This window comes from Temnothorax nylanderi, unplaced genomic scaffold (genome assembly GCF_030848795.1).
Source record: "Temnothorax nylanderi isolate EJ_2023f unplaced genomic scaffold, tnyl_v1.0 TNYL_tig0001_pilon, whole genome shotgun sequence".
NCBI classification, from domain to species: domain Eukaryota; kingdom Metazoa; phylum Arthropoda; class Insecta; order Hymenoptera; family Formicidae; genus Temnothorax; species Temnothorax nylanderi.
The window spans coordinates 1,235,840-1,252,901 of record NW_027249063.1 but is presented as its reverse complement, the minus strand read 5'-3'; the positions used below and the strand labels follow the sequence as shown (position 1 = coordinate 1,252,901).

General features: G+C 43.0%; 1 protein-coding gene across 2 annotated transcripts in view; it reads left to right on the top strand.

Moving 5' to 3' along the window:
• The window catches only part of LOC139772120 (Krueppel-like factor 6), a 320,096-nt gene extending 304,238 nt beyond the window's left edge, over positions 1-15,858 (top strand). For both annotated transcript variants that reach the window (XM_071705660.1, XM_071705572.1), the window contains exon 6: positions 6,052-15,858. In XM_071705660.1, the coding sequence (XP_071561761.1) occupies positions 6,052-6,227 (176 nt within the window). In that variant the 3' untranslated portion in view covers positions 6,228-15,858. The remainder of the gene's footprint in view (positions 1-6,051) is intronic.
• The last annotated feature ends 1,204 nt before the right edge of the window (positions 15,859-17,062 follow it).

Sequence of the window (17,062 nt, the reverse complement as noted above, 5' to 3'; positions counted from 1 at the left end):
ACGCTCGAGCCGCGACTTGGTGAGTTTTCCAGGGAGCCACGAGGAAAAATCTCGAGTCGGCCGTCCCTCGAGCGATCCGTCACGCGGCTGCTCGCGATGGCCTCGGGTATTAGACGCGCGCTATTCGCCGAAACGTTTTCGCGCAAAATGTCCTCGGATGTAAAAGGCGGACTCAGGGGCGGAATCCTCGCCCATAAATTCCGGTTGTCCTATCCCTCGGCGACATGACGGAAGGTACCCTATACATCCTCGCCGGCGGCGGACTTAATAAAATGCAAAGACGACGAGCACACGTTGCCAGGACGGACTGACATATCGACGCAATACCGACCCGCCCGCCCGGACCCCCGCCGGTGTAACGTCGTCGTCCTTGGCGGAGGGAGGACATAGAAAAATCGCCCTTCCGCCGGAAAGAACGCTCTGGCATACCGTATAAGGCGCGACGAGACGCTAACTTCGTTATTCACGAGCACGCGAGCGTGCCGCGTTTTTAGACTTAGGACGATTCGGTATTCCGACTCGTTTACATGCAAAGGTAAAAGCCGATATTTTTGCGTGTTTCCTGACGGCCTTTTCTCTACGAGATAATGTTTATTGGGATAAGAACAGAAGGGTAACACGTGCTCGGCGTAATAATTTAAGTATCGCACTTTTAAAATTCTTGTGCGCTTGAAAATTACTTTTTCCAGGGTAGTTCAAGAGAAATTTTAGAAAATTAAACCAGATTTGACGTAATCAGATTTATGTATCATACTGTGAATTTATCGCAGTTAATGAAATTCGCATTGGTATCTCGATTCATGCTAAAGTTCTATGAATAAAAAGTAGTGACGTAAGTTTGCGTTATGAAGCTGATGAAACGGAAAGTGCAGAGGCACATTGTCGCTTTGATATCTCGACGATTATTAATTTAATTCTCAAGGCCGCGAGTAAAAATAATCATCAAGGACCAAGGACATGCACCGACGCATTGTCATTTGTATTGTCAGTTGCATCCGCTTGGGCAGATAAATAAGTGCAGAGGGATGAAAAAGAATGCGTCGGGGATGTTTTAACGGAGTTAAGTCTACTTGTTTAATACCGCTCTATTACGTGGAAACGGCGAAGCACCGTCGACAACAAGGCGGGGTCATTATACGATAATAAAACGCAGATTACAGGAACGTGCATTGTTCTCTAATAATAATATTGCTTATATCGCATGTGCAGGATTCAGTTATCAAAACGAGACAAAATGACCTCTTCAAAGGCTCATAATTGCATTACGTCTCGTTTCGATGAATTTCTGATATATTTCGCTAATCGAAGCTATTGATGATTTTATCCGTTATATTCATGGTAAACAATGTCTAATATGTTATGCGTTTCGCGCAAGGTATAAACTAATCGCATTAGTTTCGTGGCGTTTATGTATAACACGGTATGCAAACGGCTGAAATCATCAACCCGTCTAAATCCATTATATGCTAGCGTAAATTAATGACTTAACGTTGCATGAAAATGTACGTCGACAAAAGCTGACTATGGCAGAATGGCTGCTGCAATATACCGAAAGCAATATGAAAGTAAGTTTTGCAATAATCTTAGTATCTTTCCTCACAATTCGCTTATTTAAAAATTAATTTTAGATTAATTTTTCATCTTTTCTGCACATAGGTAATTATTCTAAAGTTATTTGTCATTTATTATTTTTGGAAAATATTTAACGTAATTTTTTTTTTAACTGAACCAGATACGAGAATTCGAATCCAAAAGATGTCCAAAAGATTCCAAACTCGAGTTTAAAAGACATCCAGAAGATTAAACATTAAACGCAAAGGCATGAACCGTGGTGCAATTAATGCGTAATTTTCTCCCGTAGAAAATAATTTTCGCTTTATCTCTTGCTATCAACATAACGAAGGATGGGAGAAGAAGTAAATGTATCCCGATGCGCGCGCTTAAAAATATCTAGAACGACGCGGGCGAGGGTGCGAGCGGTTTTCCATACCGCGTCGTTTAGCAACATTCGTTGTCGACACGCGCGAAGGGGACGAGAAGGTGGGACGAGACGAGAGGGTTTAACGCGTTAAGCTTGTTTAATATGGCTTTATTACGTAGGTGGTAACGAACCGCCGGGAGGCCATTATGCGGCGATAAAATGCGCAATGCCCGTTGCACGTACCTAACATGTCGTTTCGCGTGTATTCCGACCCGCGCTGTGATATGCCCATGCGCGTCGAACGGGCCAGACGGGGCACGCGTTCGCGATAAACGCCTGCGGTCGTGTAAAGCGTTACGCCATGGTCGCCATGGCTACGCAAAATTTAATTCGCCCATGAAATCGAACATTACGCGCGCGCGCGCGCGCGCGCGCGGCCGCGCACGGAATTTTTGCAAAAAAATTTCGTTAGCTCCGCGAACGCGTACGCTCGAACATTCGCGTATGCCGTATACGCATTTGTTCTTTCTCTCGTTTCCCGATGGTTTCTCGAACGAAACAATCGGCTCCTCGTTATCGTACAGTGAGAGCTATGACAGTTCTCGTTACTGAGGCTGAAGCGATAAGATTCTATTGGTAAATATATGGGCAAAAATAGATGTTACTTCGTTAAATCCTATTTCGCAATGTTAATAGATAAAGAATAATAACAGTTGTTTGATTTTTCTTATTTATCCGAATGTATGTAACAATAAATATTCTGTAGGTAGACTGTGGCGTGAATTCAATGTAGATCGATAATTGCAATCACGCTGAGTCGACACCTTGTGAAACTTTACCGTCGAGAGACAAGTGTCCTCTCGTCGCCACCGCGATCCAACAGTCCGTGGAGTCGACGACAATTTTTCTCTTCGCCCAGCCAGGCCACTTGTAATACATGCGCCGTCGGCACCTTCCACTCCGTCGCGGTTTATTCTTATCGTCCCCGGAATTTCTCCCCGACGCAAGTTCGCAATTCCTGCCCTCGCGGAGGGGCCCAGGCGGCACATTCGTGTCACCATTTCTCTAGCTGGCTGCGGAGGACAGCGAGACGGCAAGGGGAGCGGATGGTATCCGGAGGTTGGTTTTCTCGAAACGCGCGAGGGGCGAAAGGGTGAGATGGATGAACGGTGTGAGGTACGTCAAGTACGTGTGCCGTATTTTCCGCAGAGTCGCGGCCTCGTAGAATGTCGGGTGTCGTTGGCGGAGGCGCCGGAAACAGTCGAGGGTGGGTGCAGATGGTGGAGTAACGGGGGGATGGACGGATTTGGTTATGCGTCGCCACGTCCCGGCTGGATTTGTCGTCGTCACCTCCTACCGGGGATGAAAGACTCTGTGGAGAAGAGGGGTTCCCGCTAGTACCCCCTCGGAACAACTTTGAAAGAGACCGAAACGCGGTGTAAATTTTTTTCCGTTCGTTCCCTCCTCCTCCTCTCGTGGGATGTGGAAAGTCGTTCGGGGAAACGTCAGTTGCACCAGTCATTGTGATTGCGTAGTCGAGGGCAGGTGTAGGCTTTCGAAAATTTAATTATCTTTTATACATATATTTTTTTTAAATGCTTCTTTGCCAGAAAAACTAAACTTGCAACTATATGTATTAATATTTATATATTTAGAATAAGTCTATATTGTGTTACGATGCAAAGGACAATATATCTTTGCAAATAAAAAGCTAAAAAGATGCTTCTTTCTACTTTACATTTCTTTAGAACGTAATATCGGTCACGCGGTTAACGACTAAGAAATTATATTAATTATCATGTAAACACACATTAGTGGATGTTATCGGGATGTTTCAGATTACATAGTTTAGTATATTTTCCATTTTTTTTTTAAATACTGATCGTGCGCGACGCGCGGAAAATGTCTTCATCAAGACATGACTGAAATCACGATGCAATCTGTTACATCTACTTTTTCAGGCGCAGCGCGTTACACGGATGAGAAAACACTACATTTAAATTACAACCGTGCCTTTTATACGCAAACTCGCAAACAGAAACAGACACGGCAATCTAAAAACAGCACTTTGTGGAGTTGAGGATTCCGCCTCTTTTTCGGATTTATGAGAACCGCGGGAGGGCAGGCGACGTGTTAAACGTTTCTCTTCGGGGTTTTATACACACATTTGTATTACTTTTATCTCGACGGCGGTGTTGTGAAATATACTCGCGCATCAGTTCCTAGATGCGGTCGGATATGCCCGACAAATTTCGTGCCTTGACAAAAATAATAGAAGATCGTATTTCAGTGTGAGCTCAAAGTACTTTACAACGGACGTATCTAGATCGCGACAAGAGACACGTCTGCACGCGGACACTCGGAAAGTTTAAATCAGGAAGACAAAGCCCTCGCTTGTAGCCTTTTTGCAGAGCCATAATTTTTCATTACTCCTTGAGAGATTTATTCACCAGAGATAATCTACTATTTCGTTTATTACAAATGTTTTGTTACATAAATGTTCTCGGATCTTGTCTTCATATTTCGAGATGCGTCATAAATGGCAGAATTAACTCGTGTGTGCTTCTCAACTGATCTGCGAAAGATTACTCGACAATCAAGAATATTATCCGATGCACATGAAGAATTAAACGAAAGAGAACAGTGCGCGGGTCGGTATTAAACCATATGTAAAAGAAATCGTTATTGCGAGGTCGATGAATCGTAATACCTACGTCGGCGAGGGCGGCTCGACGCCAGTCACCCTTTCCCCGACAGGCCACGATTTACCAGCTGGTATGGGGTTCACAGTACGTTCCTGCCTCTGATTCGACCCTCCCGTCCCTACCTCAACCCGCTTCTCTTTCCGTGCTGCGAAACTCCCTCAGCTTGTTAATCTCGCTAACATCGCGCCACAGGTGGTGACCTCGTATTGTCTCTTCTCCACCGTGGCCTCATCAACGTCAGCCGCCTTCTATATTACCGAATAGATTATTTACGGGCTTAATAACACACGGTATCTCCTTCCGCCTGACGAGGCGGTAACGCGATTCTCCGTCTCAGCATGCAGTCGCGCACACGTGTTTTTCGGTCTCTGATTTTTCTCTCACGTGTCGTTAATCAGCAGCAGGGCGGACACGCGCGGCATCGGGCGGATTTTTCAGGGTTATATAGGTTTTTAAATCAGATTCAATCGCCGCGCGAATCCCAGGGGATTACCTCGGATTTGCGACACGGGGATTTGTATCGCCGTCCAACCTGTGGTTGCTATTGTGCCGACAGTTGGACACGAATCCCGTCGCCGGCGTTTCGTCGCAGTTAACGACGATTAGATACCACTCATTGTCTTTGATAGTCTGTTTAGGAGGATAATAACGTCCAATTCTCGTATCATCGCGTGGAAATCTATTGAATCGCTCTTGCTCTAAGCTTATGCCTATCGCGGTACGTTTACTGTTCTGCGATCAAGGAAGCCCCTACGGTGCCTGGATCGTAACATTGAACGAACGAGCTTTCTCAAGTAGGAGACTGATACTCTGTGGTTCCGCTTATCTCTGTACAAACGGCGACATTATCCAGCATCGTGTTCTGCGCAAACTGCCGATTGATAATGGCAGTTTGCCGAAACTAGACATATGTGATTTATAGCAAATTTGGTATAATGTTCCACGGTTTAGAAAGATACTAACTCGTAATCTCCTGAAAGCGAAAAGATCTACTTACTATTTATTACCTACTTATAATTTATTATAAATTTGTAAATTAAAAGCTTGATGAAGAGTATTCGCTGATTTCTCTTTAATATTAGTTTTTGTTAATTTCCTAAATCTATGAAATTTTACTTTTTTTTATTTTGTCTGTATTAAATATGTTATAAAATTATTATCGAACTTTGTATTGCTTCTAAATCTTATTGGAAATGTCTATTTATTTCTGCTTTATATGTATCAATGGTATCATGAACATTAAAATGCGTTTTACACCGATTAGAATTTCATGAACTGACTCATCGAAAACGTTCTACGATCACGTGGGCGTTAAAATGCGTCTTACACCGATTAGAATTTTATGAACTGACTCATCGGAGACGTTCTGTGATTAAACCGTCCTATCGGATTTGCTAACGTGGCTCCTCCTTTCTTCTGTTTCAGGGGAAAAGCCGTACAAGTGCAGCTGGGAGGGCTGCGAATGGCGATTCGCGCGTTCGGACGAATTGACGCGCCATTACCGCAAGCACACCGGCGCGAAGCCGTTCAAGTGCCGGCATTGCGACCGATGCTTCTCCCGCAGCGACCATCTAGCTCTCCACATGAAGAGACACGTGTAATCAATCGTCACCGCGAGCGGTCGCAGCCGTGCGTCGCACTCCGCGGTTGAGACCGTCGAGACCTCTTCCTCGTAAAAGATCGCGGAGATCTTCATTTGCACGGCGAAATTCACGCGATCTAGCATTTTCCGAGGTCACCTAGTAGTACGCTGCAAGTAGAAGGCGATCGATTATCGAACGCCTAAGCTTGATGAACAAACATCAAGAGAGAGAGAGAGAGATTCTACGAAAGTAGCTGTATTAGGTATTCGAGATTCGTCAGACTCCGTTATTGACGGAAAACCCGTTTTCGAGGGTCACTTGAGGAGATCGATGATTAGCGAGACGCTATTTGGAGACAATCGAAGATCGAGTTTAAGTCTAAAACGATCGACAGGAACGATTCGGAAGAAGGCTTGACGAGCAGTCAGATGACGTGTTATAGAGTAACGCTTCATCGGAGTCCAAAGAGTTACGTGTATAACGACGTGCATTTCCTGCGAAATGCCCTGTAAGATCAAAAGAAGGAGAAAAATAAGTAAATCAACGACATTTGTCTTTAAGAGCCAAAGGAATCGCGCGACACAAATTTTCGATCCCGTTAACTCGCGCGAATTTGAGGAGACGGAAACGTCGACGGTCAGCAGTGATCCGGAAGAGAGATTGCTACCAATGTAATATAAAGAGGGGACCTCCGGGGAAGTTGCCGAACAAAGAAGTCGCCGGGGAAGTCTCGCACGAGAGACGTCAATCACTGCCAATTCGTTACATTCTAAGATCAGCGCTACCGTCGAAGATTTCAAGCTGCGACTTTAGCCACCGGAGGTCTTCGAGAAGCGAGAAGCTGACTGGAGAAAGCCTAAAGTTTTCGCCGATCCTCAATGGCGCACGGCACGGGTGAATGTTCATTCGCGATAAAAAAAAAAACAGAGAAGAGAATTGTAATGTTAAATAAAAGACACGCTCGCTCCTACTATATATATAGTATATGTATCGCAGAACAAACCGTTTATCTTTTCCAAGACGAATCCAACGGGTTGTCGCATTTACCGATGTCGAGATGCGTCCGGGTATCGCGAGCGCCGTCGCGCGTGCACTAAAAGAAAATAGAGAAAAACGTAGATTTCGCGAGGACAATAATGCAAACTGTCGGTGCCAAACGTTATTTCCTTTCTCTTGCTTTTTCTTTCAGGAACTCTCTGCGAAGACATTCGCGACTAAAAACACGCACGTGGCGTTCGCAATACCGCGCCGACGATATCTCCCTCGAGCGTATCGAAACCGCACTCTCACGCAGCCGGAGAGTCGAGGCGGACGCGACGCGTGGTAATTGAATACGTGATTTCGACCAGTTTCGGACGGCAACGAAGATTCGCTGTGCCGGGTGCTAATCCTGAATTTACAGTGCGAATTACAACGCGGCTCGCCGCCGATTCCACCGCCGCGCTACCACCGCTCGCTCGCAAAGAAGCTTATAAATGCGGGCTACGACTGTTTCGCTTTGCTACTTACAGCTGATTTTTACTAAAATGCCGACGCACTCTAGCTTTCAGGTAATCCACTCGATCGTCATTGTTGACGCAGCGCTTTTTTATTCTTACGGAAAATAAAACCTACTCAAATTTTGCATGCTTGCGTGGGGAGATGTAAAGGACTTCGTCTCTCGTGATCTTTTCCGACTGTAGACATTGTTCGAAACATGCGCGGGTAAGGGGATCGTTCGACGAGACATTGATCATCACGAAAAACTCAACAGAATACAAATGATATATATTTTTTAATATTCTCGTCATAACTCATTGAAACAATGTAGATAAGCAAGTATATTACGGGCTGTACAATCCGCATAAGACTTTCGTACGCTTTTCACGCAGCCGAATATCTCGCAAACGATTCCCTGCCTCGTGCATGATCCACGGCATACAGTCGACTTTATTATCTTGTATTCGCGAGCTGATCTACCATAGCTGATATCATCAGCGAGAAATTGCTCGTCTCGCTCGTCATCGATCTGAAAGGTCCCGATATTTAATATATCGCGCGTAACAGAATAATCAAGTATCCTGGCAAAAAAGGAAAAAAAAAGTACGAAATAATCGAAATCGTTGCAGCACGCACCTATCAAAAACCGAGAGATGGTGGAAACTTTAAGAAGACTAATCTTACCTGATCGTAAGAGGCAAAATAGCCAAGATGAGAAATAAAAAATAACTAAATTTTAAATGTTCAGTGGCCAAATAAATTAATTGATACGCACGTAGAACCTAAAAATATACCGTACCTACTGAGTAAGCCCGACTGACTGAGGGTCGGCACGGTTCGTACGAGTGCATGTGTATGCGAGTGCGGCTGTGTTTATGTCTGCGTGGGTCGTCGATGCGCGCGTGTATACGTATTTGCGTGTGAGCGTGTGTGCATGCGTGTGTGCGTGTGTGTATTTTTTTCCACGGGTATTCCAAAAATCTGAAAGATGGAGAATCCAAGGGAGGAGACGAGTCGAACACTGAGTTTGTATATTGTGCAATTTTTTCAATGTTTCATTATTTGTTACCATGTTCACGATTAATTATAAATAAATAAATAAATCTATATATATATATATAAATATATAAATATATGTAGCATTTACAATTTTAAGATATAACGGCCATGAAGCCAGACGTCTTTTTGATAGCCATATTCGGATACTGTGGTCGTCGTCGCGTTCGCGACATTCCCCCTCCCCCCCCTCCTCCCCATCCCCGATCTTTTTTTTCGACGGGCGAGATGTAATTAAAAGTACACGTTAGTACAAGGGAAAAGAAATGGCCGCGCGCGAAAGATGCAAAGTCTCGTCTCTGACCTCGACGACCTCTCGTTAAATTCCATGCCGACCGCTGGAACGAAAGTAACTGAAGATAATGGTCCTTGTTAGAGCTAGAGAGTCCACGCATGTATAATTTGCTCGTCAGACTCGCGCACCTCTACACTGGGTCCGTATTTAGACTTAGTGTTGAAAAAGGGATGACGAGCTGATGCCGCAAAAGGGAAGACTTTTCCCGGCGAAAGGTCTTTGTCGTCACGACGAAACGTTTCCGGCATTTCCAATTCGAGGCGACCAACGAGCTCTGTAGATATATATCGCTAAGCAAACGAGATCGGAGATAGAGGCGCGTGCGATTGCACGGGCAATTAAGTAACGGCGAGAGAAAATCGGATACTTTGAATAAAAAAGTAGCTAAACGTTTAGATAGATAGATGGATAGCTAAATCGTTAGATAGGCACTTAGATAGACAGATGAATATTATAGGTTGACGAATGGGAATAGAGCGTATGCGCCCAAGAGTGCTTGAGAATAGATAGAGAGTAGGTAGAGATCGTTATACATAGGTAGAAATGTAAGTATCTAAGAAAACTCTAAGGAACCTTAGGAGAAACAGTATCGTTGTACGAGGTACGATAAGTGAACATAAATGTTTTATGATACTCGCGTACAAGAAAAAACGAGATGAATACTGAGGAGTAAAAAAATAAAAACGTACATAAAATTAAGTGGTAATAAAAAAATTAAAAAACAGTACGATTATAATTGTATTATCGTGGTCTAAGGTATTTTCAGTCATGTTGTATAGTAACTGTAAATTACACGATTTTAAAATGCGAAAACCTATGAATGTGTGAGTATGTGTGTATGTGTGCGTGAGAGGGAAAGAGAGAATAGGAGAGAAAGGAAGAGAGAATGACAGGAACGGTAAACGTAAAAAGTGCGACGCGGCTCATACTAGATCATCTTTTGCGCAAAAAAAAAGCAAGATTGAATTGAAGTAGGAAAAATTGAAGCGAATGGATTACATCAGTCGAGTGTCGCGAAATTTGTATAATAAACACTCTTTCCCTTCCCCCAAAGATTTCGGCACAAATTAGCAACTGGAACGCGAATTGAAAGAGAATGTAAAGAGCCTCTTTTTAATAATAATGTTATTAATAAATAACTGTTGCGATAATAGGACATTGACGAACGCAACACTGGACAGCTGTAATCGTGTAAATTTCGAAGCACTTACCCCCGATATGACTGAAAGAAATTTGATGTTACTATTTATAAAGTTATGAGAAAAAAGAAGTATTAATTAACAATTTACTGCAATTCAGAACGTCTATAACAATTTTATTTATTAATTTTATATTATGGTAATTTCATACGTTTTTTTTCTTGCTTAAATGTTATTCTCACTTTTATTAATATTATTATATTTTTGCACGAGAAATATTTTTATATTTTATTTAAGAATTATATATATTTTTTATAACATTTTTATATTGAAAGCTGTTACGTCAAAGTTCATTTTGAATCATTGATTTTTTTCCTTGTTTGCATTGCGGACGTCATGTATTGTCAAATGCACATTTAGAATGCTACATTCATAACCGAACTGATAGAACTAATATTATTTTTAGAGAATTCCCTCGTTAGAGCAGAGTTAAATAAAAATAATGAAAAAAGTCAGTACTATTAATGATATACAAGGATTTTATGACAGGAGACTTAAAAAGAACAGTGAGAACGGAAGAGAGAGAGAGAGAGAGAGAGAGAGAGAGAGAGAGAGAGAGAGAGAGAGAGAGAGAGAGAGAGAGAGAGAGAGAGAGAGAGAGAGAGAGAGAGAGAGAGAGAGAGAGAGAGAGAGAGAGAGAGAGAGAGAGAGAGAATGGAAGAGAAAAAGTTTGAATAAAAAAAATTAAAAAAAAAGAGAAAAAGAATAACGATGTAAGTGAATGCGGAAGTGCCGGACAATGTGCGAATGAACAAGAGTGAAAGTGTATAAATAAGAGATAAGAGAAAAAGAGAATGAAAGAGAGAAAGAAAGGAAGACAAGATGCGCGCGAACGAAAGAGAATAATGAGAAAAAAAATAAAGACGATATAACTTATATTTTTAAAAAGTGACCTTTGGCATATATAAAGACTTGTAAAAATCGTGCAACGAGTTAAATAAACAAACAAAATCAAGGGCGCAGTGTATTAAGAGGCGTCCGTCCTTCTCCGTGTCTCTTCTCATGTACATGATGCACTTATACACATATACTAACACATATACACACACAACGCACTCGTTGAAATATTCGGTAACAGGTGCGATTTACAATTCTGAGACATTTTCTAAATTGCGGTACGTACCTACACTTCTAGCCGTCAAGCGCATGTACAGACACACAGGCATACGATGCAACACGGAGCCCGAAATTAAGAGAGAGAGTCCGAATATGTACCCGTGCGTTCTAATCTCAACAACTTGAAAGAAGACAAGTTAAGAGCTGAGAAAAGTCGAAAAATTATTCAAACGGGAGAAAAAACTAAAAGAGGCATAAACGCATCTTTTTGAAAGAAACATACATCTCACAAAACACAACTAATCAGTAAACGCATATATTTATAGGCAGACGATTATCTCGGGGCCTAAAAGGATAGATATGATTTTCGAACAAACGCTCGATTCTCGAGCCTCGCTCGTGTGATCTTCCCCGATTCTTCGTGAATCGAGTCTTCCTGATTTCGAATCGAATCCCTGACATTTACGTGGCATATTAAAAAGAAAGAAAAAGAAGAAAAATCAGTCAAAGTGACACGGCTATTAACGGATAGGCGCGTTCTGTCGGGGGTGAAACTTTTCTCGCGACGAGGTGTCGAGCATCGAAAAGGAAAAACGGAAAGAAAAAACGAGCCAACAAACAGTCACCCGCACAGTCACTAATCCAATTGTCATCCAACAATACAATCCATGGTAGGAGATAGTATTTTTAGGGATTTTATACAGGCATGCGACGGCATTTCTATGTTTTAGCCGGGATTTACTGTCGACGATTATTGACGTTTCTTCGTGTATGTACGTAAGACGAGTGCGTGCGCACGTAACACATGTAACGAGAGACAGTGTGAACGGAAAAGTACGCAATATGATTCTTGAGGGAGTGCCAGAGAGAAAGAGGTAGAGAGGAAGAGGGAGGAAGAGAGAAGTGCGGGGGCAAATGGAAGTCAGCGGAAATCATTTTTCCAGAATTCTGTATCTCGTTGCGTATACATTTCTATTTATATAACTGCGCGTATTAACATATTATGACAATGTGATTTATTATGTGTGATTTTGAACGCGGAGAGAGATGTAGGAAAATCTTTAAGGGAGTATTTTATATTACGAGGTAAAATGGACAGAGAGAAGATGCGAGCGAGAAAAAGAGAGAGGGAGTGCAAAGGAGAACGAGTGCAAAAGCGATAGTTAATATTCTTGTAGTCGCAGCTTTTTTTGTCGCTAAACTGTATAATTATACTGAAGATCGCGCTTGTCTAGGTGTCGCTCTCTCAGCGTCATTCTTTTTTGTTCTTTTTCTTTTTCTTTTCTTTTATCTCTTGTATTATCACGGTCGCTATGTTTTCGATGTTTTCATCAAGATGGACGATGACCGCCTGCAGACATTATGCTCCTTTATCTATCATGCCTGTCTATCAATATAAAAAATATGACAACGAAAACAGAATCATTAGTGATTACGCTAATATACTATTGAAAATGTACATTCATGTATATTCGATATCAGTACATGATCAACTTTTTACGTGATGTTGCATTCCTCCCTCTATACAGACTTCTGACTTCATCGTCATCTTCGAAAGGTCGGCAGCTTATCGATCATCTTATTGAAAACGAGCACGGTTCTGCACTACGTTTCTTGGGTTCGTCGAAATCTGTGACGCAGGGACTTTCCAAGCGCGCTTTCCACACTCCCCTCTTGGAAAATATCTCGTACCCCGCATTACACGGCGCCGCGTAAACACGCTTCGCGCCACGAGTCGTTCGTATCGATTGCATTGCGTGAGAGAGATGGGCGTAATATACCGTACGCGCGCGTACACGCTTCAGCACGCGCGGGAACTCGAAGTCTTGTCTACCAGACCCCCTATTCATCGGGATGTGATTGTATATGTTTTTTAAATTTAGTAATTTTTAAGCGAGATCCCTCGTGCTACGAAGCGAGTGTTGGGCGTTATCAGCGACGATCAGAATCAATAATCACGCGCGAGAGAAACAGGAACGAACGCGAAATGTATACGATTCTAGGAACCTGACTGTCCTCGATGACAAAATACAGATTACGTAAAAAAAAAAAGATTCAAAATAAGCAAAAAAAAAAGAACGTAAGAGAAAGGCATCTTCATCGAAAGTTGAGACTAATCACCTTACCTACCGCAAAAGTCTCCCAGCAGTCGAGACGCGCTGGTTTACTCCGAAGACTCGACGTTTTGTACAAGGTGTAGCGAGCTCGTGTAACGAGCGCAGTAGGTGATCACATGTGATATTTGTATTGGCTATTATATATAAATATATACATATATATATGTAAATGTACATTATATATTAGAGAGTATTCCGTTAGGATTATGACTGGTAGTTAGAAAAAAAAGATGTAAAAGGGGGACGGAGATGGGAAAAGAAAGGGAGAGAGAAGAAAGACGAATATGCGTCGGGGCCCCATCGAATGTCCCGCCGCGCCGTAGAACAAGCGAACGCCTCGTGGACGGAAGAGTGAGGGAAACGGCGGAAACGATCAATTTTCCGCGGAAACACATCGCTCCCGCCTGAGCGCCATGCCTAATCGCGCTATGCGCAGGCCTACTTGCTGATTTCGAAAAAAAAGGGAAAAAAAACGGTTCGCCAATTCGGACGGGGAAAGATACAATCGGCATGAGAGAGACGGAAGTGCGAGGGGACGAGAGTTACGGACACGAGCTTAAAAGGGAATCAGCGCGAGCGTAGCTCGTCCGAATTTTCGAATTTTCCACGGACTGCGGTCATAAATATTCGTTAAAGCTAATTGAAGTTCAACTGATTCTGGGGGGTTAAGTGGAAATTAACTAATTCTGCGTTTCTTTCCGAAGAGGGAATATAGGAGCCGAGACTTAGTTGAATTCCATGCAGGTAACTTTAACTGCTATTTATGGGAACGGTTCTATCAAATTTTTACGGGCAGAGCGCACGAAAACGCGACCGCTCCGACGAATTCTTTTGAAGTTCAGGATGATCGGACCGATCGATACTCGATCACGTATAAGAAATGCGAAGGGGGAAGATATTGGGCAACCCATTTGCGCACTCGAGAGAGTAGTGCCACTCGAGCCCGAGAGGCGAGTAGTTTCGCGATGCATAGTGACTTGACTCTTTTTATTTCCTTCCTGCCTGCAGGACGAGTCGCTTTGCGACAATTCCACGTCGACGCGTATGTATTGTAAGAATGCCGGCGCGAGTAAAAATCGAATCGTTTGGCGATGTTAAATTGCTTCGTGTTTTTTTTTGGGTCGTTTTTTTGAATTTCTCGCTTCTCTTCACTCTCGGAATTGTCTATTGGCGACCTTTATCGAATCTTCTCCACTCCCCCGCTCACTGCTGAAAGATATACCGCATTCAAAAATTTTCTTAGATACGAACGAGCTCGTCCTGCGTATGTCGCTTTTTCTTTTCCTCTCCTTTGGTTTCGTTACGTTTGCTTTCGCACTTGTCGACGGAGAACAGGGAAGCGACGCGAAGGAGAGATTAGCAAGCGCTAGCGAAGGTTTGCTAAACTATCTAGCGAGAGAGTTATACGCGACGAGAGAGGAATGTGCGAATGCGAATTGCAAGGGTGCGAATGAGAATACGAGCGTAAAAGAGATGTACAAAACGAAGAAGAACAACCAATTGTATGTAACTGCTTGCGTATATATGTATATGTGTGTGTATGCGCGCCCACGCGTGTTGGAAATTTGAATGACGCGAGAATCAAACTTTGTGCGATTTCTTAATGTTTGCCAGAAACTTTTATATAAATTATTTACTACGCAAAGTCTTTATTACATCTTTATCTTTATATTAATGACGCTACAGTTAATATTATTATTAATGTTATTATTATTATTATTATACGATCGCCGTATTGTTCTTCTTTTTCTATTGTCGATTGTACAAAAGCAGCGAATACCGTCTAAGTTTAAATGTTTAGCATGTAGATCATTTGTAATGTTATATATACATATTACGATTGATTGGTTAACTAATTATATTTTATATAATTAAGCGTAGCACGGAAACCGCTCCGCGTCGCTGATGAGCGTTTCCTCTTCTTTACATTTGCGATTGAATCTTTAATTCGATGTGTGCACGAATCGCTGAACGATCGATGAAACGTGTCGCGGAGTGAGTGATATCGATCAGTATCGATCCTCGTGTATTTAACAAGCGCAAATTTAACGGGAGCACGAGGATTTCTCGACGCGCGACGCTCGGCGATGATTTCGGACGTTCTGTCACGGCGCGACGGGGATGGAAATTTTATTTTTATTATTTTCAGAGACCGTCCTTTTTCGCGCGCGTGGAATTGCGTCTCGAGATACCCAGCGCGCACTCGCAACAACAACTCCTCGCGAAAGGAGCTCAGATGTTTCGCTGAGAGATCGATCGACGAAAGTTACCCGAGATATCCCTCGCTCGTGCGAATGCGCCATGTTTCGTCATCGATTTATAATTGTTGTCTGCCTAGAGATTTTTGCGTTGTCGAAAAGCGCACGCTTCTTCTTTGGCTATCGGAGCGACCGGGCCGGCCGCGCTTTGTAAATATAATTCATTAAATAAACAAATTTTCTCATTTCTTTCGTGCTTGAGTGAGCTTGCTTTCAAGAGTCCTCTTTACGAGCGCTTATGTCCCGCATGGTTCGCGCGTACGGCGTCGACGCATCGGGACGTACGCGATCGTTAAACAAATGTTATCGAATTGCGCTCGATTCAGCGTGCAAACTGTGAATTACTCGATTTTACGCTGGTCGGGCTGTTTAATTCGCGTCGCGTCGTGCAGCCTCGTCCCAGGTTGTTCTAGGTGAGGGGCTGATTCGATATTGGACGCGAAATTGCCCGAGTCGAGCCCGGGCTTTCCTATTATTAGGCATGAATTAGCGCCAGGGCCGGCCCATCCGCTAATAACATACTCTTGATAGAGCGATTAATCTATTTTTAACTTTGCGATTAAAAGGCGCAGAAAATATGCGTGTGCATGAGTTGCCCGCGAATATTTACCAACGTGAAATACTTGGTGTTTTGCACTGAATGTCGAGGAGGCTGTTGCAGAGAGCAGGAAACATGGAAATAAAATCGCTAAATTTCAACAAAGCCTTTGTTACCCTTTCTGTGCTGTCATCTCAGTTAAATAAGTCATCTCTCCCTCACTGTGTCACGGCCGATCATAGTCGTGCGCAAGGTCTGCTAATTAATGTACGCTAATTAATGCTTATTATGCATTAGCTACCCTTTTACTCAAAGATATCGCCACCTTTCGATCCATTTGCCATGTATAAAACGCGACGCGCAAAAATTGTCAGTCAAGACGTCTGCCCGCCTCGAAATCGCACGAAAATGACTGTATCCAAACGGAGAAGGTGAAGAGGCAAAGAGAAAGAGAGAGAGAGAGAGAGAGAGAGCCAGTCCGCAAAATGAGTGTGTTAGGTGAAAGAGGGGATGGAAGGAACGTTAATGACGGAGAGAAGAAACGTGCGCGAGGGTGAAAGCGGACAGCGAAATAGCGCGAGTGAATGAGAAATTGGATGAATTAAAAGGCGGGAAGGTATGGCGCGAGAAAGGGAGAGGCTGCATGACACGAAAGCGCGGTGCATGAGAGAGAAGAAAATGAGCGGCTCAGGCCCGCCTCGCAGCACTTTATTCCTCTTCATTCTTTTCTTTCCTCTCTTGGTGGCTCTTATATTACACCGTAGCGTACTCTAAATATCGTTATTTTTTAAGGAGAATTACACGAAAAAATGGAGTGAACGCGATATTGAAATATATATATAAATATATATATAT